The sequence below is a fragment of the Streptopelia decaocto genome, assembly GCF_964273445.1.
Source record: "Streptopelia decaocto genome assembly, chromosome: 7".
NCBI lineage: Eukaryota > Metazoa > Chordata > Aves > Columbiformes > Columbidae > Streptopelia > Streptopelia decaocto.
Genome location: NC_138661.1, coordinates 49,298,599 through 49,324,562, shown reverse-complemented (window position 1 = coordinate 49,324,562; position 25,964 = coordinate 49,298,599). Strand labels below are relative to the sequence as shown.

Genomic DNA, 25,964 nt, shown 5'->3' with positions numbered 1-25,964 from the left:
CATCTGTGCATCTTGCACCTGCTTGAGGAACCAGCTGGGTCTTCTCATTGAGTAGGAAGTCAGGCCTGCACAGTAGGTGCAAGTTGTAGTTGTATGCCTGGATTATCTCTGTATGTTGCCAGAGCTCCTGTCACCTTTACTTGGGGAGTCTCATTTGAGCTGTGCCCCTAAAGGACAACTAAATTGTGCTATGAAAATGTGGCTACAGAGTGTCCAAGCCCCCAATAACCTCTATTATTCCCTAAATGCACAGAGAGGGAAGGGGAAGTTGGCTGTGTACAAGGGCCATTTTTTAATTTATTGAGATATTCAACAAGTCCTCTTCACAACCATCACTACTTCTGCTAATGATGACCCTTGTGCCTCTGACTGTCCAAGAGGGCACTGGGATTACTTTCCCTGAGCTCCAGCTGACTTGGTGCCAGGCATGGAGAACTGCTTACGCAATAGTTCAGCAAAACATTTGAACACAGAAAAAATGCACTGGTTTTAGACTTATTTTATTTTTAAAAAGGGGGGGAAGAAAAAAGTGATTTGATGAAATTTACGTTGAATTTTGCATGTATATTTGTGTTGGATATTTGTTTGGCCTGGGAGGACTTTATAGCACTTTAACTAAATCTGGGTTTAAATCCACTTAAGTTAAACTCCCAATACAACTGTGTATGGAGACCAGGATGAAATCCCACTAATTTTAATAGCATTAAATATGTTCTTTTCCTAAGTCATCTTCTCTACCTTTCTTTGTTTGACTTCTCTGTATTGAAAAGTAGAATAAACCTTCCCACTCTTCAGTCTCTTTGTGAAAATGCTTTGACAATCTCAGAGAAGTGTCTCTCTGGTTGCATACAGTTATGTTTTACACCGTTTTGGTTTTGTGTTTTGGTTTGTCTTCTATGCTTTCAGCTTTTGTCCTGCTGTATCCAGGCTTTTACTGGCTTTTGCTTCCCCTAAAGGCACAATAATTCTGACAGAAAGAAAACAGTTACAAGTGTTTGCCTGGTAAGTTTCTGCAGTCAAAATTATTAATTTTTTCTTTTGATCCCTATGGACGGATTTGGAAACTGCTGTGAAACAAGTACATTAGTAGAAGGAAATTGTGTAGAAGTCAGCATGAACTGAGCACGTACGGATGGGTGATGGCAAAATTCGTCCCTATTCATGAACTGGGAATAAATTGAAGAACAGAGAATAAAGATAGAAGTGTTATGAATGCAAACTGGTCGAAGGGAAATATTTGGGATCCACTTAAGAGCAAGCGAGCCATTAATTGGAGAGGAGGCTACTTCATGTGTTTGTGCTACCTCTTTACTTCCTCATTTATCAATATATGTCATCCCCTGAATCTTACTATTGACTACTTTTGATTTGTATGTGGCTTATGTTAAAGGAAAACTCTTCTTCCGTGTCTTCTTCAGAAAAGACAAACCTCAGAGCAGGTATTTCTGGATGTTCCTGAGATGCTGTTGATGGCACTCTTACTAAATATATGTTTTCACAGGAAAAGTAGATTGTCTTGTAGGTCATGCACTAAGCTGGATTTCAAGAGGTTCTGTTTTCTTTTCCAGCTCTGACTAGTTCCTCCTATAGCTATACACAAATGGCTTAGTCTTCTCACACCTGTTTTTCTACCCTGTAAGATAAAGGAAGGTTGTTCTATTTACCTATGCTCTGCTCTTTCAAACTAATACTCTGCCATGTTAGTATTATTTCTTCTTTGACCGTCCAGATGGTCGTTTTAGTATTGATCTTCCTTTATCATGTGCCTGGCTGGAGCCGTATGTCCTGCCGTTCCCACAGATTGGCTTATTAAGGGAGTTAAGGACAGGAGTTTCTGACAGGTGAGAAATACCCACTGGCATGTTGAAATTCTCCATGTCCACACAAAGAGCATTTACTCCCTAGGTCTTTACCTGCAGTAAATGGGTGCTAGTTTTAATTGTTAAGTTAAACAGTAAGTATTGCTACAAATGCTTTTTTTTCCTGCCTTTCTCAGCTGTGCTGATCAAGGGTTTTTTCCTGCGAAGACCAGTTTTCTTTTAAATTATCATTTCTTCCCTTTTCTAAAGCTGTTCGTATCCTAACTGTTCTGAAAAGATGATGATGTCACTAGGATTTCACAGCAGCTTCTGTGAATCTTCATGTGGATTTCTGTCACTTTTTGACCTAATGAGGCTTAAAAAAGGAGCAATGTGCTTTCCTCCTTTAAAATAAGACGTTCTGTACCTGGCTTTCATTTAAAAAAAATTCTTTGGAAAATATCTCATTCAGTCATTTCTGAGTGTGAAAACTTGTTCCCTCCTCAAATGTTCTTTGTCATTAGTTGTTTTTGTTAATGATTCCTGATTATCTAGAGCTTTACAAAATGTGTAAAACATACTGAATCTTTCCAGTTCCTTTTTATAGCGAGGTCTTTGGAATAATCATTGTATCTTCATTGGTTTGTGATACAGATGGTGTAGTGTCTTTACAATATTTGCTTAGGCTGATGCAGAGCTACTAAGCCTGATGCATCTCAGATGCTTTCCGTGCTTGGAAATGGCCTAGTTTGCAAGAGCAGCAGCTCCAGTGTTGTCTCAATGTGGTACTGCTATGCAGAGCTTCTTTAGGAACAAGAAGTGTAAGTGCTGTGGCTCAAGACCACCTCTCACCTGATAGTGAAGGATAGCTTATGCCCTTGAAGGTGACAGTTCTTCCTGACAGTGACTTAAGCCATATCACATGGCCATTAGTGTAGTCCATATGAACTGTCCTTCACGTCTATATTTGTAGAGGCTTCTGTTCTGGAATTGGTGTTGTCACTTCTGTTTTGGGAAACTCTCCTGTGAGGAAAAGCTGAGAGACCTGGGACTGCTCAACCTGGAAAAGAGAAGGCTCAGGGAAATCTAATCAATGTATATACCTGAAGGGAGAGTGTTCTTTTCAGTGGTGCACAGTGACAGGGCCAGCAGCAATAAGCGCAAACAGAAATATTGGAGGTTCCCTCTGAGCATCAGGTAACACTTTCTCACTGTGAAGTTGACTGAGTCCTGGCACAGGTTACTGAGGAAGTTTGTGGAGTTTCCATGCTTAGAGATACTCAAAAGGATGTGGTCCAGGGCAACTGGCCATAGGTGGCCCTGCTTGAGCAGGAGGTTTGAACCAGATGACCTCCAGAGGTCCCTTCCAACCTCAACCGTTCTGTGATTCTGTGAAAATTGCGCAGAGAGCTTATTTAATGTCTATCTGGAATTAATAACTCTGGCCAAGGTACTTGATACAAAATAAACTTAGTTTGCATGGTGTGTAGGTTCCCATGTCTCTAGAGGAGCTTCTGGCCTTTGTCATCTGAACTGGATGTCCACACCACTACTTCTGGGACTTCATTAAAAACCGTGCAGTGGGCATTCAGTCAATAAGAGCTGTAGAACTTGTTCACCAGTCAGCTTATTGCACCATGTTAGCGGACCTTAAGTGCCTGAGATTATCTGCATGAGGCAGAAGCAGAGTTCTGTCTAGTACAGTATTGTCTTCAGCAATGTTCAGTAGTGTTGGAGAGATATCATCCCCTGACACTTGGTATCATGAGATTGTCTGGTAGTTCAGTTAAAAGCCCGTATCATGCCACTATTCCCTTCCTCTTCAAATCTTGTGTGTGTTGAATAGCATAACCCCAGCACAGATCTGTGGAACTTCGCTAGTGGCCACTTGTCCTCATGAAAACCTATGGCTTCTTTCTGCTCTTTGTTTCCTATTCTAATTAGTTACCAGTCCATACAAAAGCCTTTCTTTGTAGCCAACAACATTTTAGTTTTCTTTAGAACTTTGAAGTGGTCCCTCACCAAAAACCTTTATACAAATTCATATGTAACAAATAGCCTCAAAGATTTTAGATATGAAAGCTAAGTTGAGTCTGAAGCCATGAAGCAAGATAATTGACACCAAGAACAATTATGTCTTCATCTATGATGGTGTTTTTTGAGGGACAGCCAACAGTTTATATTTGCCTTGTACATATGGCAGGACCCATGTGGTCCTCCTGCAGTGACCATCTCTAAGATGGCTGGGGTAGGCATGTGCTGTGGCTGAAATGCATCACTGATGGTATTTGGGCTATGTCTGACTCTAGGGAGCGCATTTTTGGCAGCAAAGTCAGCAGGGGAATGCAATGTCATGAGCCTGCCAGTGGTTACATGATTTAATTCTATGCAGGTTGTGGGTTACACTGTTTCTCCTAGATTTACTTTCACATATAAAGTTGAACACGTGCTTTGCCAATTTGAAGAATTGCTGCCTAAGGCAGACAGGCTGACATGGAAACAACTAGTAACCTGCTTCAGGAACACTTGCTGCTTGAGTTTGAGAAGTACATGACCTGGATGGAGCTGTAATGCAGATGGCTTTTGTTACCAGCTGACTTGAAAAGCAAAAGCATGGAAGTTGGGTTTGTTTTCTGTTTAGCAGACAGCTTTTGACTGGATCTAGTTGTGTTCATAGATTCCCTTTTGTTGCTTTTCTGTCCCATTGCAAAGAGAGCAAGGATTTTGAGGCTTTCAAAATTTCATAATGCCTAGAAGCTGGATATGTGTTGATGCGATGAAATTAATACAGTGAATAAACAGCTGTAACAGAAGTGGATTTCTGGTGCTGGTGACACATCCTTATAAGGAGTATCTGAATGAGAGTTTTTAGAATAAAATATGAACAGAAAACACTGGTGAGGTTTGGGGTTTTGTGGGGTTTGGCTGATGCTTTTTTTTTTTTTTTTCCCCCCCCTCTACACATTTTGGCAATATTAGCAAGCAATTCTTTCTGGGTGGTATGTTCTTCACTTGGTCTTTACTGTCTCTAAATGTGGTAACAGATGTAGTGTAAACTGTGGGGTGGCCAAGCTGTCCCCTGGGAGTTGACTGACAGCTCCAAACCCTTGAGCTAAATGAGTGCCTAGTTTTTTGCATGTCTTGGGATAAATTAGCTTGCAGAACCATATTGAAATCTGTAAGATTACACCTGCAGGGGTTCCTTTGGGAGTTAAAATATGTTGTAGCTTAGTCCCAGCCAGCAAGTACAACCGTGTGCTGCTCGTTCACCCCTTCCCTGCCCCTGGTGGGATGGGGAGGAGAATCAGGAAACAAAAGGCAAAACTGGTGGGTTGGTATAAGAACAGTTTAATGGAACAGGAAAAAAAAAGGGGAAAGCAAGGGATTCACAGTGCAGTCTCTCACCAAATGATAATCCTGATATTGCTTTTCATCTTTTGTGGGCAACCAATTTCTCCAAAGCAGCAATGATGAACTCTGACTGCCGCCTGCGCTGGAACCTACCCTTTCCTGCCCCCGCTTGCTGTCCTGGACAGCAGTTTGCGCTCAAAAGACAATAGTACCCTACCATGTGTTCCAGAGAGAACCAAGAGCATCCAGGACTGCCCCGCACCCCAGCAGTAAGAAAGAGAGAGGCTCCCCAGAGCCAGTCCCCCTTTTATAACTGAGCATGACCTTCTGTGGTATGGAATACCCCTTTGGGTAGTTTTGGGTTGGCTGTCCTGGCTGTGTCATCCCTCAGCTTCCTGTGGACATTAACCGTATCTTGGCTGACCCAGCACAAAATACATGCTCCAAGTGAAGTGAAAGTGCCCTCAGGTAGTATGGCTAAGATGCCCCAGAAGCTGAATGTGAGACAGAAGCTGAATTTTATTGGGAAACTGGTGGAAGTAGAAATGCTCTGCTTTCTAGGGCAGAGGAAACCTTTAATTTCTCCAACTTGCAAACTGAAATTTTGAAGATCCTTCCACTGAATGCTAAAAGTACTTGACTGTTCAGTTACAGCTAGGCTCTCAAAAAAAGTGAGTTTGAAGTGTGAGCTGTTATAATAGCCTTGCTAAGCATTCCCGTGGGTGCTTGCATTGTTTGAGATACAGTTGGTGGGGTGGTGGTGTCTTCTTGCTCTGCTGAAGCTCATGGTCCCTGTTTGGCATCATTGCTCTGAACTGGGACCCTGGAGCTGCAGCAGAGCCTCTTCTGTTGGAGAACCCTTCTTCTCCATGGTGGTTCACCTGCATATTATCTGCACTCTGCCTTCTAAAGTCCTCATGGTTACTGGCGTTATGATAATCTATGTACTTCCTGCTCATGAAAAGATGCCTGATAAAATGTTGTCAGCCTTAGAGCTGTGTTTTCAGGTTATCTCAGTTCTTTGCTAGATACATAAATGTTCTGTAGCCAAGAACAGGTTGTGCAAATGTTCTGTTCATGATGACTAAAGCTTATTGCTAGCTTTAGGTGCAGGTTAACTGTGCTAGATAATTAGACAATGCAACTCAGTCACAGCTTCTGGTCTGATAGAGGTACTGTCACAGTGCCCTGGTTGGAGCTAATTCTTCCATAAAGTGGAGTGTGCCAAGTCTTTTCTCCATTAAAAGCAAATGGACGTTTTTTTAGTACTGTGACAGAATTTGTAAGACTTAATCCTTGCTAGGTTGAGATTTGCTTTTTGGCTTTTGCTTTATAAGCCTAAAGATGTTTCTGTGTGAAAAGCCAAAGTACCTCTTTTAAAAAGGTGCTTCAGAGTTTTTACAAACAAACAAAAAAACCCAACCCAAACCCACCAAGAAAGCACACACACAAAAGAAAAAACAAAACAACCCCCAAACAAACACAAAAGCAACTTTGGAATTACAGAGGAGAGCTGAGGGTTGTTGCTCAACATCCAGTGGAAATATTCTTTCTGTGTGTGTGTGTGTGTGTGTGTGTGTGTGTGTGTGTGTGTGTATGTTTGAAAGTTTGTGGCTTCGTATTGCTGAAGCCTGATGCCCACTGGTTGTTAAAGAAGGTGAAAACCTGGCATTGATCTTCCTTCATATTGCCTTGCCAGGGCACTTTGTGCCCCACCATGCTTTAAGGCTAGGGGAACTAACTTTCTCTGCCTCCTAAATTGAGCATTGGCATTAGATGTACAAGAAACAACTTGGGAAGTTTCTCTTCCAGTTTCTTAATGTGATAACCACATCCTTCTGCAAAGGACCCTTCTCTCTCAGGTCCTGAGAAGGTGCTTGTTCTCTTTTTTTTTTTTTTTTTTTTGCTGGGTTGGCTGAGATGGGGTTAATGTCCACAGGTAGCTGGGGGGATGACACAGCCAAGACAGCTGACACAGAACTAGCCAAAGGGGTGTTTCATACCATAGAAGGTCATGTTCAGTTTTAAGGTGCTGGACCCAGAATAGAGAGGGAACCCGAAGAGGAGACTGCTGGTCCTCTGACCCATGCAGTCACTTAAGATATCTCTGGAGTTTTCTCTGATCTCCTTTGGAAACTTTCAGGTTTCTGGATCATTTTAAGAAGCAAATACACTTGCTGGTAGTTCATGGTTATGCCAGAGCACGCATTATGTCACTCAGAGATTCCTGTCGTTCTGTATGGATGACTCTGCTGCTTATGGGTCATTCTTGATTTACTACAAATTGCAGCTTTCTAGGAAAGCAGAATTGGTGCCATTTCAACTTGTGTGCCTGGCTCTAAACTGATGCAGTTTACTGGTGTGATTTACTGCTGCTTTGTGAGTAATAGAACATTCTCTAACAGGAGCAAGAGCAGTTGAGAGGGCAGGGGTGGGTTTGTGGATGGGAAGCCCCTACAACCAGCCAATGGGACCCTCCAGCCTCCAAGTTGAACTTGTTTGTCTGATGTCTGCTTCTGAGGATCGTAATCTTGCTTTAAAGATGAGGCTGAAGAAGTGTTGTACCTCGGTGCTGGCCACCTGCATCCTCACTCTTCTGCATTTATAGCCTTTTCTCATTCCAGGCTTGCAGAGGCTTTAGCAGTAATCTGGATTTGGAGCAAAAGGTGGGGTTTGGTAGGCAGGATGTGCATGTTAATTCAGGTGTGAGTTATTTAATTCTTGGCCTGTCTTTTGTTCTGTATCTGGTTTCATTCAGTCATAGCCTTTTCCACCTGTTGATTCCTGACCTGTAATGGTGTTCCACTGCAATCTGGTGTTTTCAGACAGGTTTGTATTGGATTACATTGGAGCAGAAGTCTTCAAAACACCATTCAATATATCAAAGTGAGCAGCAAGAGTTACTGCTTGAAGCACAAACATATGAAAGCCACGCTTGTTTTTGTTGTCAGTGCTTGGACAGCTTCTCTCAGGCAGTCTCTTGACCTAGATAATTAGTGTATGCTGACCTCATTTTCAGACCAGGGTGGGCTGATCTTACTGGTATTTTGTCTTTTCTAGTTCACTGTTCCTCTTGTTATGTGATCAGAGCATCTTTGGCATAAAATCAATAGCCAGAAATTTCTAATGGATTCAGTCTGCTGCTGCTTTTAGGTCACAGCTTCTGGAGGAGTAAGAAAAACCTCCTGCTTTTTTTCTAGTTCGGTGTTACAAGTTGAGAGAGAGATTTTTTTTTTTTTTCCCCACATTCTGTTGCTGTACCGCTGAGCAAAAATTGAAGGCTGAGATAAGCATGGAGGCATTTAAGAGTGCTTCAGAAAACACGTGTACTTGGACTCCATCTTTCCGGTGAAATGCAGAACGTGAGAGAGCTTATGGGAAAACATGCGGATTTTCACTTCCATGTCTTTGTTGTAATTTAAGCTGATATTCGTGGGAGTTGTAATCTCTTTCAGTGAGCTGCTCTGCTGACTGTCTGTTGATGCCCATGGTATTCAGATAACCCTAGGGAACAGTTTTGGAGTAATCATTAGCAGTGTCAGCAGCAGGCAGATATAGACAGACAGACCTTCCATATTGAGTTCAGAGCGGTTCAGAAGAACCTGCTATTACCTCTGCAGTCCCTCTTCCATGAATAAGGGGTTCTTTGTACAAAGATATTTGTACTGCAAAAGCTTTGAGGAGTTTAAGCCAAGCTTATTTTACTTTGACCTATTAATGAGCACCAGGACTCAAAACTTAAATGAGTTCCTCTGAAACTGAAAAGGGAATCTAGAACAAGGTAGGGGAGCACAGTTGCTGCGCTGGTGCCATGGAGGAGACAAGATTGAAGAGCTTGGCTGAAGCTGCCTTGAACATCCATGAGAGTAAGGAGAGGAAAAGATGTTTTTCCTCTAGGTTTTGATGACCCTAGGTTTAAATTCAGGTTGGTGCATGACTTGAAGACTTACTGGCTATGAAGAACCTACCACAGGGAAGACCACCAAGGATGAGAAGAGCTACTACTGCATTTCATCCTCTCTTCGTTCAGAAAAAATAGACTTGGTTGAGCTTCCCCACACACCCTATCCTGTGTTTTCCACATCTTCTAAGCTGTCAGAATCACAAAGCAGGGAGGCATGTGCCAGCAACCTTCATTTGCTGTTGCTATAAATGTCTTCCTGGTTTGAAGAGTCTGGGAAGAATCTTTTGATTTGTGCTAGCATATGTATGGTGAAAAGCACCCCAGCATTGTGTTGTGATAAACTGTGTCTTTTTGCTGCATCTCATCTGGCAGGCTTTCCATATAAAGCTACCTTGTTTTTTAACTAGAGTTGTTAGCTTAAAAAGAAGAGACCTCTGATAATCTAGGACTGTTGCTAGTTATGTTGCTCATGAGGACGATGGAAGGTGGAGGTATGTATCTTTGGATTTATTTTTTTTTTTTTTAATTCTCCATATTTCAGGATATGCACAAAGATCCTATTTCCTCGGAGGAAGCCTTGCAGGAAGGAGATGTAGCCAAAAATGCTTTCCTTCTGTCCAGTTTTTTAGCATTGAGCAGATATTCCCCTTCGGTTGTTGCACTGGTACCATGTTTTGGCTGTTTCCAGGCTATCTGAACTTTCTTATCTGTTTCTGAGCTCTCCACATTATTGCCTGATGCTTTTGTAACATCAGGTGCCATCACTGCAACCTTGCTGAAAACCATGCACAGGCTTAAATTCCTGAGGAAAGTTGTAGAACCTTGTGTATTGGATGGAGATGTGTCCTCTGTTTCTACATGCCTAAAATTAGTATTACAGATGAACCTGTAGAAAAGGATAATGATTTCTCAAAAATATCTGGAGTGAAAGATAGCATTGAAGCTATCAACTTCAGTGAATCTTAATTTGACCTATACTGCTGGGAAATTGCTGACTGAGGTAAAATTCTGCAGAGCAGGAGGTGGGTGGGTCACCAGACTTCAACGTCTTGGCAGTTCTGTTTGCTCCAAAAGTAACACTTGGTTAATTGTACCTTCAGGCTGAAGTTGCTACTTGTTTAAAGTCTCTTTTAGCTCCAGACTTGGCAGCTTTGAATTTAATAGCAACTCAGACATAGTTTATTCCTGTGCATATACACTGTGCAGGTTCTAGCTTCTAATGGCATCTTTTGGCAAGCATGAAGCACCCAAGCTGCAGAGTACCTGCTTCTGCAGGTACTTAGGAAAAGCAAAATCATGAGATTGCCTTCTTGATCTCTTTTGCTCTGTATTAGCTTGATGGCTGCAGAGTTCATGTGAGAACCCACTGGGATGATTACATTGAGGATCTTGTTGAAAGCTGTTTAATTTGAAACATGTGGTAGGAAATGCCCTGCATTTAATCTCCTGTTCCATGAGGCAACAGCATGTCTGAAAGTTTACTGGCTACTTCAGGTGCAGATCAGACTAGAGAAGGTTTCATCTGGCCATGGTGCACATCTTTTTTGCTTGGAGGTATTTTTGTTAACAGATTTATTGTCCAGTCACAGCTTTATGCAGTTAGCCTTCGGCACTTCGTTTTTCTTTCTATTAAAACTGAATTATTTCAGATACTCCAAACTAAGCCACACTTTCATAAATGAAAAAAACTGCCTGGTCATTTCTCACATGAAAAGTGTCCCACTGAGTAGTACTTCTCACGATCGGAGCTATAGAACATGGCACTGATGTTGGTGAGAAAGGATGCTGGGTGTATGATGGTGGTTTTGGGGTTTTAGACTTTAACTTTTTTTTTTTTTTTTTCTCAGAAGCAAAATGAGGTGGCCACAGAGCCTCAATGGTGCCAGCGTGGGCTGTCCTCATTAGTGGTGTAACAAATGCATAAGCTGTCTGCCTTGCGGCCTGAGAGAGGAATACAGGTGGGAAACAGAGGCACAGAATGTTGGACATGGGTAAAGATGAATATTCAAAAGAAAACTAATCTAAAAGACCCACCCATATAAACTGCTGTGGCTAAATGTGCCCAAGATTGTGAATCTGTAGCACTCTATCACTTCTGCAGGAAGCTGGAAGGGGGAAAGGAGCCTGAGCTCGAGTTGTGTCACTGTCAGATATGGCCTCTAACCACTAAAACCTACTTCCTCTCTGGTTTCCTGGTAGGGAAAGGAAGATTGAGCAAGTTGCTGAAAATGTCTAAGCTGAAGGATATAGCACTTTATCTGTGTGAATGAGGTCTGCTGTTCAGAGACTGCAAGATATCCACCTCTTGCATGGAAATGGCTTTCCATTCCTTTTATGGGAGTGTGGTGGTGTTGACCTTGCAGAGATGCTGCTCCTTTTGAGATTTGCACAGCCTTGGCCACATGTAGCATAACATGCCTTTGTCAGCATGGATCCTGAAGTGCTTTATAGTTGTGAAAGTTTCATGCGTCAGCCAGATCCAAGTGTGATCGCAGAGTTTCTTAGGAAAACTTGGCATTCCACCTTGCTGAAAGAGGCTGTAAGGTGTTTGTTCTGTTCATGCAGAACATCTTGAAAGTCTTTATCCATTATGTTTAGCCACTTAAGAGAAGGAGGAAGGATTTTCTTGCAGAGAGTAATATGTGGCAGCTGGAGAAACACTTCAGCAGCTGCAAACTTCTTTTAAAAACACCATTTCCATATGAGTCTTCCAGATGATACAGCAGCCTATCTGCTCACTAGCAGATGATGGGAGATTCAGCTATAGATAGGAACTACACTACAAACAGAAGGAAGTGGTTCATATTTAGGGGAGGAGATGACATATAACTTAATGGCTGCCTAATGTTGCTTATCAGGCTGCTAACAGATGCCAGTGTCATGCAGTCTATGTGGAATTTTTTGGCTTTGTAGGATTCTTTAAAATCTCTTTTGTGGACATGTGTCAGGAGAAATACCAGAAAAGATAGCAGCAGACCAAAACAATGTCTGTCTAATACCCTATTCAGCCTGCTGTAGAGAGCAGTGTGCCTGTGAATGTGGAGGGATGTGCCAGGTCTTCTGTAATACATGGCCAGCTGTGCTGTGTTAAGCTCTGAGGAAGCTGTGTGGTAGGAGAAGGAATGTAGGTGATGTTCTTCCAGACCTGAGCAGGCAATGTTTCTTCTACAGATCACATCCTATCCTACTGTTGCAGCAAATCAGCCTTGAATGCTGTGCTGGCCACATCCTATCCTACTGTTGCAGCAAATCAGCCTTGAATGCTGTGCTGGCCTCATGTCAGCTTCAGGTGTTTACCAGATCCATTTTGTTGGTCACAGTCCTAGCCTGGTTGATGTATCCATGAGATAAGGCTCAGTGATTTCTAGGCACGTTTTCCTTCAAAACTCCCTCTGAAAGTGTGGAACTGTTCATGTCCCACCTCAGTCATCCTCCCAGAGGAGCATTTTATTATTGCTGGAAACAGTGGGGGCATGGAGAGCCTGCATTGAGGCAGTAAATGGACCTTTTACCATTGTATCCTGGGTTTTCTATGGAAGTGGAAGCGCTTCATGTTGTGTGGGCATCTTGGGAAGTCAGAGGAACTGTGTCCAGACCAGGGACCTAGTAATGTATTTCCTCCCCTGTAATCTCTAATGCTACTGTTTCACAACCTTTGTTCTGTTTATCCTTCATTGCTGATAGCACGTGACATTTTGTAGAAACAGCTTTGTAACTTGTCACTAACTTTCTTCCAGAGCCAAAGGAACTTAATGCCTCTAAAGCTGCTGTTCAGAGAATGATATAACTTCATCTGGTCATGCTTAGCTGACAGTGGGTCATCCTCATGTGCCTTGGTGCTGCTCTTTCTGTCTCTAGACCTATCCACATGTGCAACTTCAGTCTTGGAGATAAGCTTGGGAAGCCAAATGGCTTTCAAGATTGCAGCACAAATTTCCTGCCTCCTGCATTCCAGCTTCAATTCACAAAATGAGATGTGCTTGTCTTCCCTTAGCAAAATCTGGTTTAATTCTGTTTTTTAGAGAGTGAAATACAGCACTTGTTCTGAAAGTTGACAACATGAGAATTGTTTAGCAGCAATTTTAAGTTGAAACCAGGCCTTTTGTCTTCTCAATTTGATGGGAGAGCGGCTTTATTGTCTATAAAAGGTATTTCACCCTTGCTCTTTGTGCTTTGCTGTTATACTGAGGATAGAAGATTTCTTCACAGCTCTTGGACATTATTTCATGCCTAGCACATGCATTCTTCTAAATATGAAGTTTGAGGCAGTGTCTGGTGGCTATTCACTGATGGCTCAAAGAAGCATGTGTTGCCCTAAACGATTTACTGTGCTCACTTTGTACCTGTGATCTGTAACACACGCATTCCCTCTTTCCATGTTTTTTTTCTTCTGCTTAACTAGGAGCAACTGAGGCTGGCTGGGAGGGCATGGAGTCAAGGGGTTTATATTCCAAAGGCTTTACTCTGATCCTGTGACATCACCCCAATCAGTGTTGTTTGAAAAAATACTTTGAAGGGTTCCCCCCCCCCCCCCAAATTCCTTGGCTTGAACACAGGGTGATAAATGAGAAGGGAGAAATGTTTCTGAAACCCAGCTAGCAATGCACTTTGGACGTGTTTGTACATAGCAAAGTTATCAGTCATTCAGTTGTTGACTCAAGGTTATTCTGGTTTTCCAGCATGGTTATTCTCTGCTGAGTTACAGCCACAGATGGTAGGAGTAAATGTTGCATTTTTCAGAGTGTAGTCCTTTGCCAGATTTTCTTTGTTTCTGTCTTTTGTGGTTTGGTTTGACTTTTAATTTCCTTGAGGTTGCTCTACAGATGGAGAAGGTAGTGCTCAAAAAGTGAATTTTGCACTGACTTCTCGAAATTATTTCTGATGGGAACAGTAGTGTTCATCTCTTCCTTCATGTTGTTTCCAACAGCCAGAGGATGGTTTCATCTGAGGAGCAACACAATCTGGAGAAGAAGCTGTAGCTGGTGCTTTTTTGGGCAGTAGGTGAGTGGGGTGGGTGCTCAGTGGGGTCTCTGAGTACAAATGGAGCTGTGTGGGACTGGCTAGAATTGTGATGGGAAGTCAGAAATAACACTTAATGCTTTTAATTATAAAAGGCTGTTGTTGCATCAGGAACAGTGATCTGCAAGTAATTGTAACTCCTGTTCTAGATGTATGGGATTGTGCTAAGGTGAAAGAGGCAAACAAACAAAAACCAAAACAGCTGGAGGTTCTGATATTTAACGCAGCATCCCTAGCATCATCTGGACTGCATTAAGGTACGACTACATCTTGTTATCCCCTTGCTGGGCTTGGTAATGAGCTATTTGCTTGTCTGCTGTACTTACAATGTGTGTATTGTGTTTGTCTCCTTCACATGCTCACTGCAATCTGTAAAGGGATTTTTATAATTGGCTAAATAACACTTAAAATTAGTTTAAAGGAAGGGGGAGACAAACGTCTTGTGTTTGAACTCAGCATGTCCCCCCTAACCAGTGCCAGCCTAATCCAGAAAGGCTACCAGGTGCTTTCAAAGAGGTCAGAGGCATTTACTGGGATTTTGCTTTTCTCTGGAGCTGTTGCAATCAGGTGGGACCCAAGTCAGCTGTGATGAGAAGGAATTCTGGTGGGTTAACGTGGCTGGGGATACAAAGCTTCTCTCTACATACGGAACAGATACCTGTGTTAATGCAACAGCTTCTAGACACTGAGTGTGATCAACATTTCATCTTACGAATATGTGTATTTCTAGGGTCAGCTGAGATTAATTAAGGTCATTTTATTTGTCCTGAAAGACTGAGATCTTAACTATAAAAATAATTATAGTATTTATGTGTAGATACAATGCTGCTATATCTGCATTTCCAAAATGCGGTGGAAGATGAGGGTTGGCTAGTATGACTACAAAGGTATTAGTAAAGGTAGGGGAAAAAATATAATAAGAGAGTGCTCTGTGTTTGTATTCATTGTTGTTATTCTTTACTATTTTCTTTAAAACAATAAATCCATACATTATTGTACAGCCAGTTCATTCTCAGGGTCACTTCTCAGGCTATGAAGTATTGCTTCTTGTAAACCTTTTACCTTGAAAAGGAACAGCAAACATAAGATGGACTCTCATGAAATTGTAAAATTTAGTCAAAATGGTGTGGGTTTTTTGTGTGTGTGGTTTTTTTCCCATTAGTCAGATATTGCTTGCTGAATCTCTGCCTGTGATCTGTGAACTCTACAAGAAGTGCACTTATTTCTGCATAATGTGGTGGAGTGCAGATTGCCAAATGGTGCTTTGAGTTTCTTGGTGAAGTATCTATAGTGTCTGTGAGAGAACACAAATTGGTTGCTTTCAGTTGAAGGATTGAGAGTTTAAAGCAAACTTTTACTGTCCATCAGCAATAAAGATCTGTCTGCTCTAGGAAAATGTCATGTGGGCAGTGTATTTCACATATTTTCTTGCTTTCCCCCTTGTTCCCAGTCTTGTCAACTGGACTTTTCAATTGTTAAACTACAGCACATTCTAAGATTGACATCAAGAGTGTGCTAAAGGTTAAGGTAAACTTGTGGAAGTGCCTTGTAATTCAAAACAGTGGGAAAAGTATTGAAATTATCTTGGCTGAATAACACAAATTCATATTACCAATTCCCTGCTGAAAACATGGGGCTGCTTTCCTTTGCAGCCAATGCCTGCGTACTATGTTGTGGGTGCTGCAGCTGTGTATTTCATAGGTCATTTTGTCTCCTGCACTGATTCTTTCAACTCCTGCTAAGGTGCACTTGGAAGAGCAAGTGATGAGAAGGAATGAGCAAAGTCAGTCTGTGCTTTGCATGCGCAAGGCAAAATGGGAACGAGACCTTGGCAAAGCTGATGCTGGCTGGACACCAGGCGCAGTCTCTGGTATGCAGAACTGGATGGATCTAGAGAGCTGCCCCTCCCTGTCAAGACTTCTATTGTCAGGTCAGATTTAGAAATATTTCCAGCTGCCAAGTGGGGGATGACCCAAGCATGAACATTTATCTGCAGTGAGAAACCTGCTCACAAAAAATGAATGTGATGCTGTGCACACTTACTCCAGGGAGAAAGCTGCAGAGGAGTGCATAAGCTAAGGTCAATATTGTAAGTACCCTGCAGTCTGATCCTTTCAGTCTCCCCCTCTCTCTGGTAGAGTGGAAGATGTAGAAATGTTCTATCTATTTTCAACAGGCAAAATAACTCCTTTGGGATGCTGACTTTGAGAGGCACTGTGTTTTCTTGTCAGGTTTTGTCCTCGTCTTTGATAGTCCAATGTGGACCTGTAGGTTGTATGTCCTCCACAAAGCTTTGTTTATATTTCACCCTTTTTAGGCAGGGTGATTTTGAGGCTACAAATCTTTTACTCTGTTTGGGGCTTCAGGACTTAAAGCTAGGAGGAAAATTTGGAAACAAAAGTTTAATGGTATGAAGCATCAAAATGTTGCAATCAGGAGTCCAAGCTAATATGTATTATCTTGGGCTTTCTTGGAAGAAAAAAGGCTCTTACTCAGATTCTTAAATTCACACGCATAGGTGGGACTGGAGTTAAGAGCTCAGGGCATGACTGTGGGATGTTTTTCTCATGCTATTTATACCATTCACACATGCTTTTCTTTCTGTGTTGTGAACTGCCTTTGCATCTTCAACTGCAGTTGTCACATACACCTCTGAGATTTCACATAAAGTTGAAACTCAACAGTTTTTGAAGGCCATGCCATTTCTCTTCATCTCTTCATCCCTGCAGAATGAGGACTAAAGTTTGCTTCAGCGATGAGGAAGATGGTTGCTCTTAAAAACTACTTAAGGAAGAGGCTTAAAATTGGTCTGGTTTCAGGCTAAACTTTTTGGAAGCTCACATAAAGCTTTAAAAAGTCTTGGAAACAAGAGGGAAAATCCAGGTAGAAGCTGGTGATCTGCTCAGTAGTCAACAGGACCTGCTCCAGTGACTTTAAGGATGAGAGCCTATACATCGGGGCAGTCTCATGTGTGTGTTGCTAATGAAGAAAATACATTGCCTATTTATTGTCTTATGTGGTGAAATAGCTTACTGTGGCTATGAATCTTCTTCAGTAGCAACTGATGTGTCTATATAATGTCTTGGAAGGCTTGAAATATTGGCTTTTGCAAATTTTTTCAATCAAAATTTCTTTTAGCTTTTTTGCAATGGGCAGGAAAACCAAAGCAGGAAACAACTAAGGTTGATGCCTGGCTTTGATCAACTTTGTGTAAAGGCAGGGCCAGAACTATAGTTCCCCATATTATCAGAGTGCTCATAAAGGTGCAAACGCTTGTGCTGAGGCTGGGAACAATGTTAAGGGTCCCAGAATGAGCCAAAAGGCATCATGTCTATGTTGTCATATGCCTGTGGGCTTTGAGTTTGGCTTTGTACGTGTGGCTTTTGACTTGAGCAGTTCTCCATTGGGGCTGGATGGAAGAAGAGCAAATCATCCTTTCCGAAGAAAGAGCCTCTCTGTGATTTTGGGAATGGTATTTTCTCTTCCTGCCTCTGTGTCGTTACCTGTATGTTTTCTGTAATGATACGTGCTTTCTATTTGTACCTTTTTTTTTTTTTTTTCTCTGTTCTTGCTGACAGGAGTGTGTTTAGTAGAACACTCTCCTAATGTTCAGTTTTGGACCCCTCATAACAAGAGAGACATTGAGGTACTGGAGAGAGTCCAGAGAAGGACAACGAAGCTGGTGAGGGGCCTGGAGAACAAGTCTTATGAGGAGCAGCTGAGGGAACTGAGGCTGTTTAGCTTGGAGAAGAAGAGGCTCAAGGGAGACCTTATCACTCTCTATACAACCTCCTGAAAGAAGGTTGTAGCATGGAGGGTGTTGGTCTCTTCTCCCAAGTAACAAGTGATAGGATGAGAGGAAGTGGCCTCAAGTTGTGGCAGGGGAGGTTTAGATTGGATATTAGGAAAAAAATCTTCCTGGAAAGGGTTTTCAGGCATTGGAACAGGCTGCTGAGGGAAGTGGTGGAGTCACCATCCCTGGAGGTATTTAGAAGATACATAGATGAGGTTCTTAAGGACATGGTTTAGTGAGAGTGTTACGTTAATGGCTGGACTCAATGATCTTGAGAGTCTTTTCCAACCAAAATTATTCTGTGATTCTATTATGTACTTTTTTTTTTTTTTTTTTTTAAATAGGTGTATTACAGTGGATCCAAAAGTGATATAAGAAAGAATTGCTTTTGGGAGGAGAAGTCTCACTGCAAGGCCAACTCTGAAGATGTGGACTGCCATTGTGTTCTTCCTGCTGATTTCCTTCTGTATATGTGAACACAGATTTTCTGTCCTGAAAGGGAGAGGAGTCCATGTAGTGCGAATAAACAGGCTGACAACTGAAAAGCAGTGCAGGCAGGCTTGTCAAAGCCCCGATGCTTCAGGTGAGGTCTCTTTGCTGAAATTTCAGTTAGTCTGTGGTCAGTGTTCAGAGATTATCTGAGTACATGCTTTGCCCTGTTGCTGACTTGAGCCACTTTTTTTTATACCTTTCACCTTGCTGTCTCCAAACATGTTTTGTGCAGAGTGAGTCCAGTTGAGTGTTAGCTTTGTTGGGCAGAGGGAGTTGAGACCCTAGAATTAGGTGACCCATTTCGTCTTCAGGAAACCACACAAAACTAAGCCCCAAAGCATCAGTTTTTTCAGGTTTTATGTTCTGTATTAAACCCAAGACCTTAAGTATATTTTTTTTTTCCATGATTAGATTTAGGTTTTAAGATCAGCTTTACTGCTCTTGTTTTCCATTCCCACTTCCCCCAAGTGTATTTACTTTTGTGCTTTCTTTCATTATAGATGTGAGGCTTAGATGTCAGAAAATTTACATCTCTGTAACTGTCAGTAAAGGAACAGTGGTTGTTTTTTAAGGTATTATAGTGTTAAGTTGCAGGCCGAGGGGGAGATGTCTTCATCGCTACATTGCTTGGGAGAAGTGGAAAGGTAACATTCTTAGGTGGTTAGGCTCTCTTCTGTAGATGTAATTTAAACCCTTGCTGACATAACATCACTAGCTTGGACAAGTAGCGCAACTATCGCAAAAAGAACTGCTTTTGCCAGTACATTCACATCTCAGATGTGCCCTTCAGAAAACAGAATGGTTGCTGGTCTATCTATTCCAGCATCACTTTTGAATATCCACAACAGAGGCCAGGATATATGTAGTTAGCAAACTAACGTATCACAAAACGGTTGTACCAATATCGTGAGATGGTTTGACACTTTAATTACATGATAATTAGAGCAGCAAAACTCTCTAGGACTGATAGTATGGGTCGTAACACTAACCTCTGTATGTTGTCTAATGCAATGGGTTTAAGTCTCTAGATGATGCTAGGTTAAGTAATATATGTGATGGAGAAAGTGCCTGTATTAGCAAAGATCTTGCAATCCAGGATTCCCAGATACCTGGTAAGAAGAGTGGACCCGTGTTGGGAGGTTAGATAAGCTTGTGCTCTTCCCTTTGCTTCCCCAGCTATATTCAGAGCTCTCACAAGTTTCTTCTGTGGTGGCCAGTCCAGGGCTGGAGGGGAACATCTTGGCCATCTGAGCTGTCTGGTTCTAAGAACAGAACTACTTGGCCATACTTCTGGGCTATCTTGCACACTCTGGGGAAAATATGACATGGCTGCAAGAGCAAATATTCCTGCTCCCTGCTTCCACAATACATCTGCTTACCTGACTTTGGCTTGCCTTTGGGCATTGGTGATTTTCTAGTAACAGCAGGCTTAAAATTAAATAAACCAGTTTTGTAGGGCAAGACCTTGGTGTCTGCCTACATGGTTTCATTTCAAACTAGCTCTAAAGACCTTTTGTTGTCCTTCCACTTTTTTTTTTTTTTCTTTTTTCCCCCCTCCTAATTGGAAGTGATGAAAAAGGAGCCACTGAATAGCATGTATCTTGCAGTAGACACATCAGCTGGAGCCTCAGTCTGGAATTGCATCAAAGGAACTACTAATCAGACCAGCTCCATAAGAGTTATCTAGTTGTCCTGGGGAGCAATGGGGAAGTCATGAGCAGCTAGATATGATACCATCCTGGCGGCAGCAGAAACCAGGGTTCTTTAACCATGCTGACCCCATTAGTCTCTTGACCTTTCCAAACTGACGGACTTAAATATGTAACTAGTGCAAGATATTCTACTGGCTTTTTGTTTTCCCTTTCCCAATAAGTGAGAAATGGCATGATTTACAGTAGTAGATGGTCTGCATTTCTCCACTAGCATAGCTTATTGAGCAAAGGACAGGAGGTGGGATTGGGAATCAGGGCACATCCAAACATGCTTTCATTTCTGAAGAGTGGATTTTAATGTCTTGAAGGCCTGCTGCTGTATCTCTTGGTCAGTGTAACTGCTGAAGCTTTTAATTTTATCACTTTAATAGGCCATTTTTTAAAGGCTTTGAATGGTTTCAGTCACTTTCTTAACATTTTATCAAAGTCAGTAGAATTCTACCTTTCCTAGTTTCTTTAGGTTTCAGTCACTTTCTTAACATTTTATCAAAGTCAGTAGAATTCCACCTTTCCTAGTTTCTTTAGGGCAGTCAAAACAGACTGCAGTTGTTGGTAAAGGGATTTCTACACATTCATAAATTTTCTACAAGTCCTTTTAATAACTGCGGTAACACAAATGTGTGTTTATGAAAAGTTCACGCTTCTCATAGCCTTTATCCTCTGTGAGGGTAACTCTTTCTAGATAAGAGCTTTAAATATAGACATATGTACCACATAGGCATGTTATTTGCCCTTTCTTATGCTTCTAACAAAACACAGAAATTGATTTATCCTACTGTACACTTATGTTCCCTTTAATCCACTGATAGGTGGTCAGTTGGGTACACATATGCTTCATCCCAGGCTGAGCACTATTATCTTCTTCTTTGTGTTTTTGTGTTGTGTGTGTGTGGTTTTTGTTGGTTTTGGTTTGTTGTGGTGTTTGGGGTTTTTTGTTTGTTTGTGTTGGTTGGTTGGCTTTTTGTTACAGCACATGTCCCAGAAATCAATTCTGTGCTACTGTGATATCACTTATAATCATAGTATAATTTAGGCAGGAAGACACCTTTTGAAGGTCTGGTCCAAACCCAACTTAAATCTGGCCATTCAAGATCTGATGGAGAGTGTAACACCTCTCTGGCTGCCAGCCAGTGTTTGAGTGCCCTTGTGGTGGAAACTAATTTTTGCTCTTAATGTTGAGTTGGAATTTCCTGTAGATCTGCTTCAGACCCTCAGACACCTAGTCTTGCTCTAGTATGTCAATGCTGCCCTCATATGCTGGGGAGCCCAAAATTGGACACAGTGTTTGAGATGTCTCCTCGCCACTGGTTAGAGGAGGTTCCTTCCTTCCCCCGAAGCTTGTTTATGTGTATGTAGATGAGGCCAGAAAGAAGTTAGTGAGATTGAGGGGATGCCAGGAGAGAGAGTTCTTCCTGTGATGTGTTTATTTAGCTTATGTTGGGATTTGACTTAGTAAAAGACTGATGACTCCCATGGCTAATGGTATAATTGTTTAGCAAATGAAGTGTAAGTTTCTGGGTAACTCAAAGCACTGAGATGAGAGTTGCCTACCATGGGTGATGAGACGGGTGTCTTCTCAGTTTCAGATCACATTTTTTTTTTTTTCCCCTCTCATTAAGACCTCTGGATGAATGGTAGCATTTAGATGGGCCCAAACTGTAGTGCACTCTCTCTGTCCCTGTCTGGGTGAGTGAATTACTATTGTTAGGAGATGTTGGTACCAGAAGACAAGCAGGTAGGTAGGCTGGAGCTGCTATATTGATTTCATTGGCTTTCCAGTTATTTTCGGTAAGACTGAGTCAGGAATCTTTAAGAACAGGCATTCCAGCTATCTTTTTTATATTTTTTTATTTTATTTTATTCTTTCATTACAGCCGCAAAACAGTGTGTTCAATATACTGCGTGTACCGACCCATTTTCTCTGCTGTTTTCAGGTAACTATCACTGTAATTGGTCTGTGCCCTACCAGAATTGCTGCATCCTCTTGCAGTGTCACCAGCTGAGCATGTGCCAGAATGCTGGAGAACAAGACATCAAAGATCTGCTTGGAGGTAATGCCATGCTTCTGGCTATTGCTAAATCCAGGATTCTGGTTCTTTTGCTTTAAATGTCTACATTTAAACCTTCACTGACTTTCAGTTGAGGGAGATGTGTTTTGAAATGCCTGTATGAATCTGTAGGTAAAGTCAGTTCACTGGAAAAACTGTTTCACTAGCTAGTAATGACTGAGGCTCTTAATGTGCATGATGTGTCTTTGAGTAACTCTTGTAACTGTTACTGAGTAACTGTCTCCATGTTGAAGACATTATTCATTCAAACTCTTTGCACGTCACACTCTGTCCTTTGGAAAATAAAGTTGTAACAGGTGTACTTATTTTTTAAGAGAAAGGAGAATGTCTCGGCATTGTTTTTTCTGAGATTGCCAGGATTTTGTGCCAGAGGCAGCAGGCTGCTTCTATAATCAGAGCAGCCTTAGCAGCAATTGCTCATGGTGACTTCCCAGTCTTTAATTAAGTGACACAATAAGAAAATTGAACTTGTTGGTAACTGGGGAATCAATCTTTTATAGTATGTTTCAAGAGTTTGCTCTACCCGAGTTTTAAAAAAGGAAAGTTTATTTTTGGTTCTTTTGGCTTGGCAAAGGTTTCTCTGCAATGTATCAACCAGACATTTGATAAGCAGATGTGATTTATGTCACTATAAATCTAGATTGCTAGTTGTGAAGGAAGCTCTCCCAAAGTATGCAGATGTAAGTGGAAATTTCCACTTGGTTTTGAGAGATGAAAATTATGAATCTAAGCATGAGGACTTTATTGATGCTTTGTAACTTTGAAAGTGTGAGTCTTCTTTTCAGTAGCTGGTATTCATAACTCTGCTCCTATTGATAATGTGCTTCTACATTGTATCTCTATACTTCAATACCCCATTTCATGGAATTAGTTCTCTGGTTGGGCAAATGCCAGAGGTCTGTGGCAAAAAACAAACACTGCTCTTTCCCTGTCCCCTCCTCATCCCCCGGCCAAAATGTCAAAGCAATTTTATGTGCAGTAAAAGCAGGGGTCTGAGTTTTCATGTTCTTGCTGACTTCAGGACTGATTTATTCCAATTGTACTACAGGTACTGCAGAATACATGTTCTGGTTTGCATGTTGGGGGTATGAGGTCAGATTTGAGCTTGAGAATTTTGTTCTTATGAAACTCATTGATTTTGTCTTTTTGAAGAAACTGTCGGTGGGAAAGTGGAAACGGTTCTGTTTCACCACCAAAGCTATCCACAGAAAAAGGAGAGGATGGTGAATGCATGGGTTGACCGACACAACATGGAAAACCTGTTTTCTTCAACTGGTTGGACTCACAAGATTCACTTGAGGCATTTGCTTTGGGATAAGACTGAAGATACAACAACAAATACAAGAAAAACAGTTGCAAGCAATTTTACCACCACCACTGCAGCAACCGCTATCATAGCAACCACCACCACCACTGCCACAACTGTAACAACAAATGTTACAAATGCAACTGTCCTCACTACAGTATATGAAACAACTGCCAAAGCCTCAGAAGCCCCTGGAGGTTCTGATCTCCTTGCTGAAGCCATGTCATCCACTGCCCCTTCTCCCACTTCCGGTAACAGCCCTGCTTCTACTTCCAGCCATCTCACCAGGCTTGTGACCACCATTGAGAAATCAGGAAATAGTAGCTCTGTCTCAGTATTGTCCCCCATTTCTACTTCGGCTCCCCTCACTGTCATTTCTGAAGCAGGTACTCAAATGCCTCAAATAGAGCAGTTTAACTCAGCCACCACCAGTACTCCCCACCGTAGTATTTCTGCCACTGTTGGAGCTGGCCTGAAGACACTGAGCACAAGATTGACCACCCTTGTCCTGCAGAATACAGGAACATCTTCCACTGCTTCCACTCGTGCCACTGCACTCACCCCCGTGGAGAGTTCATACTCTGCATATCCACAGCCTGTTGTTACGTTGCCATATTTAGAGCCGGAAGCAAGTACGGCTGCAACAGCCTTGAGTAAATCAACTTTTCTGGGCTCTACAAGAGGTGTTGTGGTTTTCACTACTGGCTCTACAGCAGAAACTACTACAGGGTATGGGAAAAAGTCAACATCTCACATTTTTTCAACAACCATGTTTCCAACAGATGCATCCAAAACAACAGCTTCAGGCGCTGCAGAAACTCAAGACATGGACAATGAGTATCTTCTCATTGCTGCTGAGCCCCTGACTCAGTACTTAGTGGATAAAAGTTTGCTTCTTGCAGTGCTTTTAGTTGGTACATTTTTTTTCATAAGTGTTATAATTCTTTTCTTTATGCAGGCCTATGAGAGCTACAAGAAGAAGGATTACACACAAGTGGATTACCTGATCAATGGAATGTATGTGGACTCAGAGATGTGAAAGGGTGGGGGAAAAACAGTGGGCAGAGATTTAGGAAGGAGATTGAAAGTCTGCCTGACTTATTTTTCTTTCCTGTTTGCCTATAAGACAAACTGAAAGTGCTTCCAAATTTACTTATGGTGCAATTGAGGAGAAATGCCATGTACTATATTGAGAAAAAAAAATATTTTTTATTCAATCATGCAACAGGTTGCTGGGGAAAAAAACAAAACAAAACAAAAAACCAACAACAAACAAACTTCCATAATGCACAATAGCTTTGGCCATTATTCTTCATTGCAAAACACACCTAACAAGGGATGAGCCATCATCCTCGGAAAATGCTGTGACACTTTTTCAATTGTTTACAGTGCGAGTTCCTTGTGTTTCATTTGTTTCATGTGTGCTCCTCTGTAAACAGAGCAGAGTGCTCTCACCTTTTGCAAAGTGCTCTGAAATTGACAGGTAAGAAGTGTGCAGTATTGCTGCAACAGGGAACTTTTAATCCAGTGTGTGTTATGGTTTCGATATGCTTCTTCCTTGTAAAGAGGTCTGTTTACAAGGCATTGTAAACTCTGTTTACTACTAACCACAGATATCTTTTCACTATGGAGCAGATTACTGTGCCTCTGCACTTAAATTATCTTATTTTTATATTCACTTAATAAATGGGGCCCTTGAAGGGCAGATCTTGTTGCATTTCAGTTTTCATTCCTGTTCCTGCCAGTTCAGAAGCAGGCAAGTAGGCTTTCGGGGTATAAGCAAGCTAGCTCTACTTCAACATTCCAACTATGGGAGCTTTGAAGACCTCACTGAAATTATTGACATGTCCCAGATGATGCTGTTCATCTCCCAGGCTACTGCTTCTGTAATTTCAGAGCAGTATGCTGCCAGTCTCCCAGGTATGCAGACCCATTTACTGCTAATTATCTTTCATGCATAGAGCATTGGGCTCTGTTTTGGTTTTGTATTTAGGACCAACTTAGAGTTGCTAGAAATTTGGAAACCTTATTGCATGTGCAGTTGTAGCTTATCTGCCAAAATCTGCAGCTGAGGGAGTGTGTAAAAAAACACTTGATTTTTGGCAAGTATTCTTCACTGATTAATGCATCTTATTTGAATGACACATACATATCAGTAGCAAAATGCTCGATCAAGTTGCATTGTATTTTTTTTAACCTGATTGATAGTCTTGTCTCTCACTTTAAATCATTTGACTCTTCTTTAATCCTGTTTACATGTAATCTTGAGGCTGGTAACAGGCAAACCTCAGAATTTGAGCTGTTGGCTTTTGGTTTGGTTATTTGTCCAAATTCTTTGGCTGCTCAGAATTTGGAGGCAGTCTTTACCCTGGAAAAGGTTACTTTGTAGACTTCTTGTTTATCATCAAGCTGAAAGTGCTGTGAAAACAGCTGCAAATAGCACAAGCAGCAGCAGAGGCAAGGGGTTGTTTGAAAGAAATGGGGGAGAAGCTGTTTCCTGAATCTTATCCAATACAAAT

At 41.7% G+C, this 25,964-nt stretch overlaps 1 protein-coding gene across 12 annotated transcripts in view; it reads left to right on the top strand.

The window, feature by feature from the left end:
- Positions 1-25,162, top strand: part of LOC309442616 (uncharacterized protein C11orf24 homolog) — a 30,759-nt gene extending 5,597 nt beyond the window's left edge. For 5 of the 12 annotated variants that reach the window (XM_082058610.1, XM_082058617.1, XM_082058615.1 and 2 more), the window contains exons 3-8: positions 907-1,002; positions 13,982-14,055; positions 14,223-14,330; positions 18,211-18,449; positions 22,005-22,121; positions 23,292-25,162. In XM_082058610.1, the coding sequence (XP_081914736.1) occupies positions 18,293-18,449; positions 22,005-22,121; positions 23,292-24,484 (1,467 nt within the window). In that variant the 5' untranslated portion in view covers positions 907-1,002; positions 13,982-14,055; positions 14,223-14,330; positions 18,211-18,292 and the 3' untranslated portion in view covers positions 24,485-25,162. Of the gene's footprint in view, positions 1-906; positions 1,003-13,981; positions 14,056-14,222; positions 14,331-15,816; positions 16,004-18,210; positions 18,450-22,004; positions 22,122-23,291 lie in introns of all 12 variants that reach the window. The other 7 variants (XM_082058620.1, XM_082058619.1, XM_082058618.1 and 4 more) reach the window with 7 other exon arrangements.
- Positions 25,163-25,964: the final 802 nt, after the last annotated feature.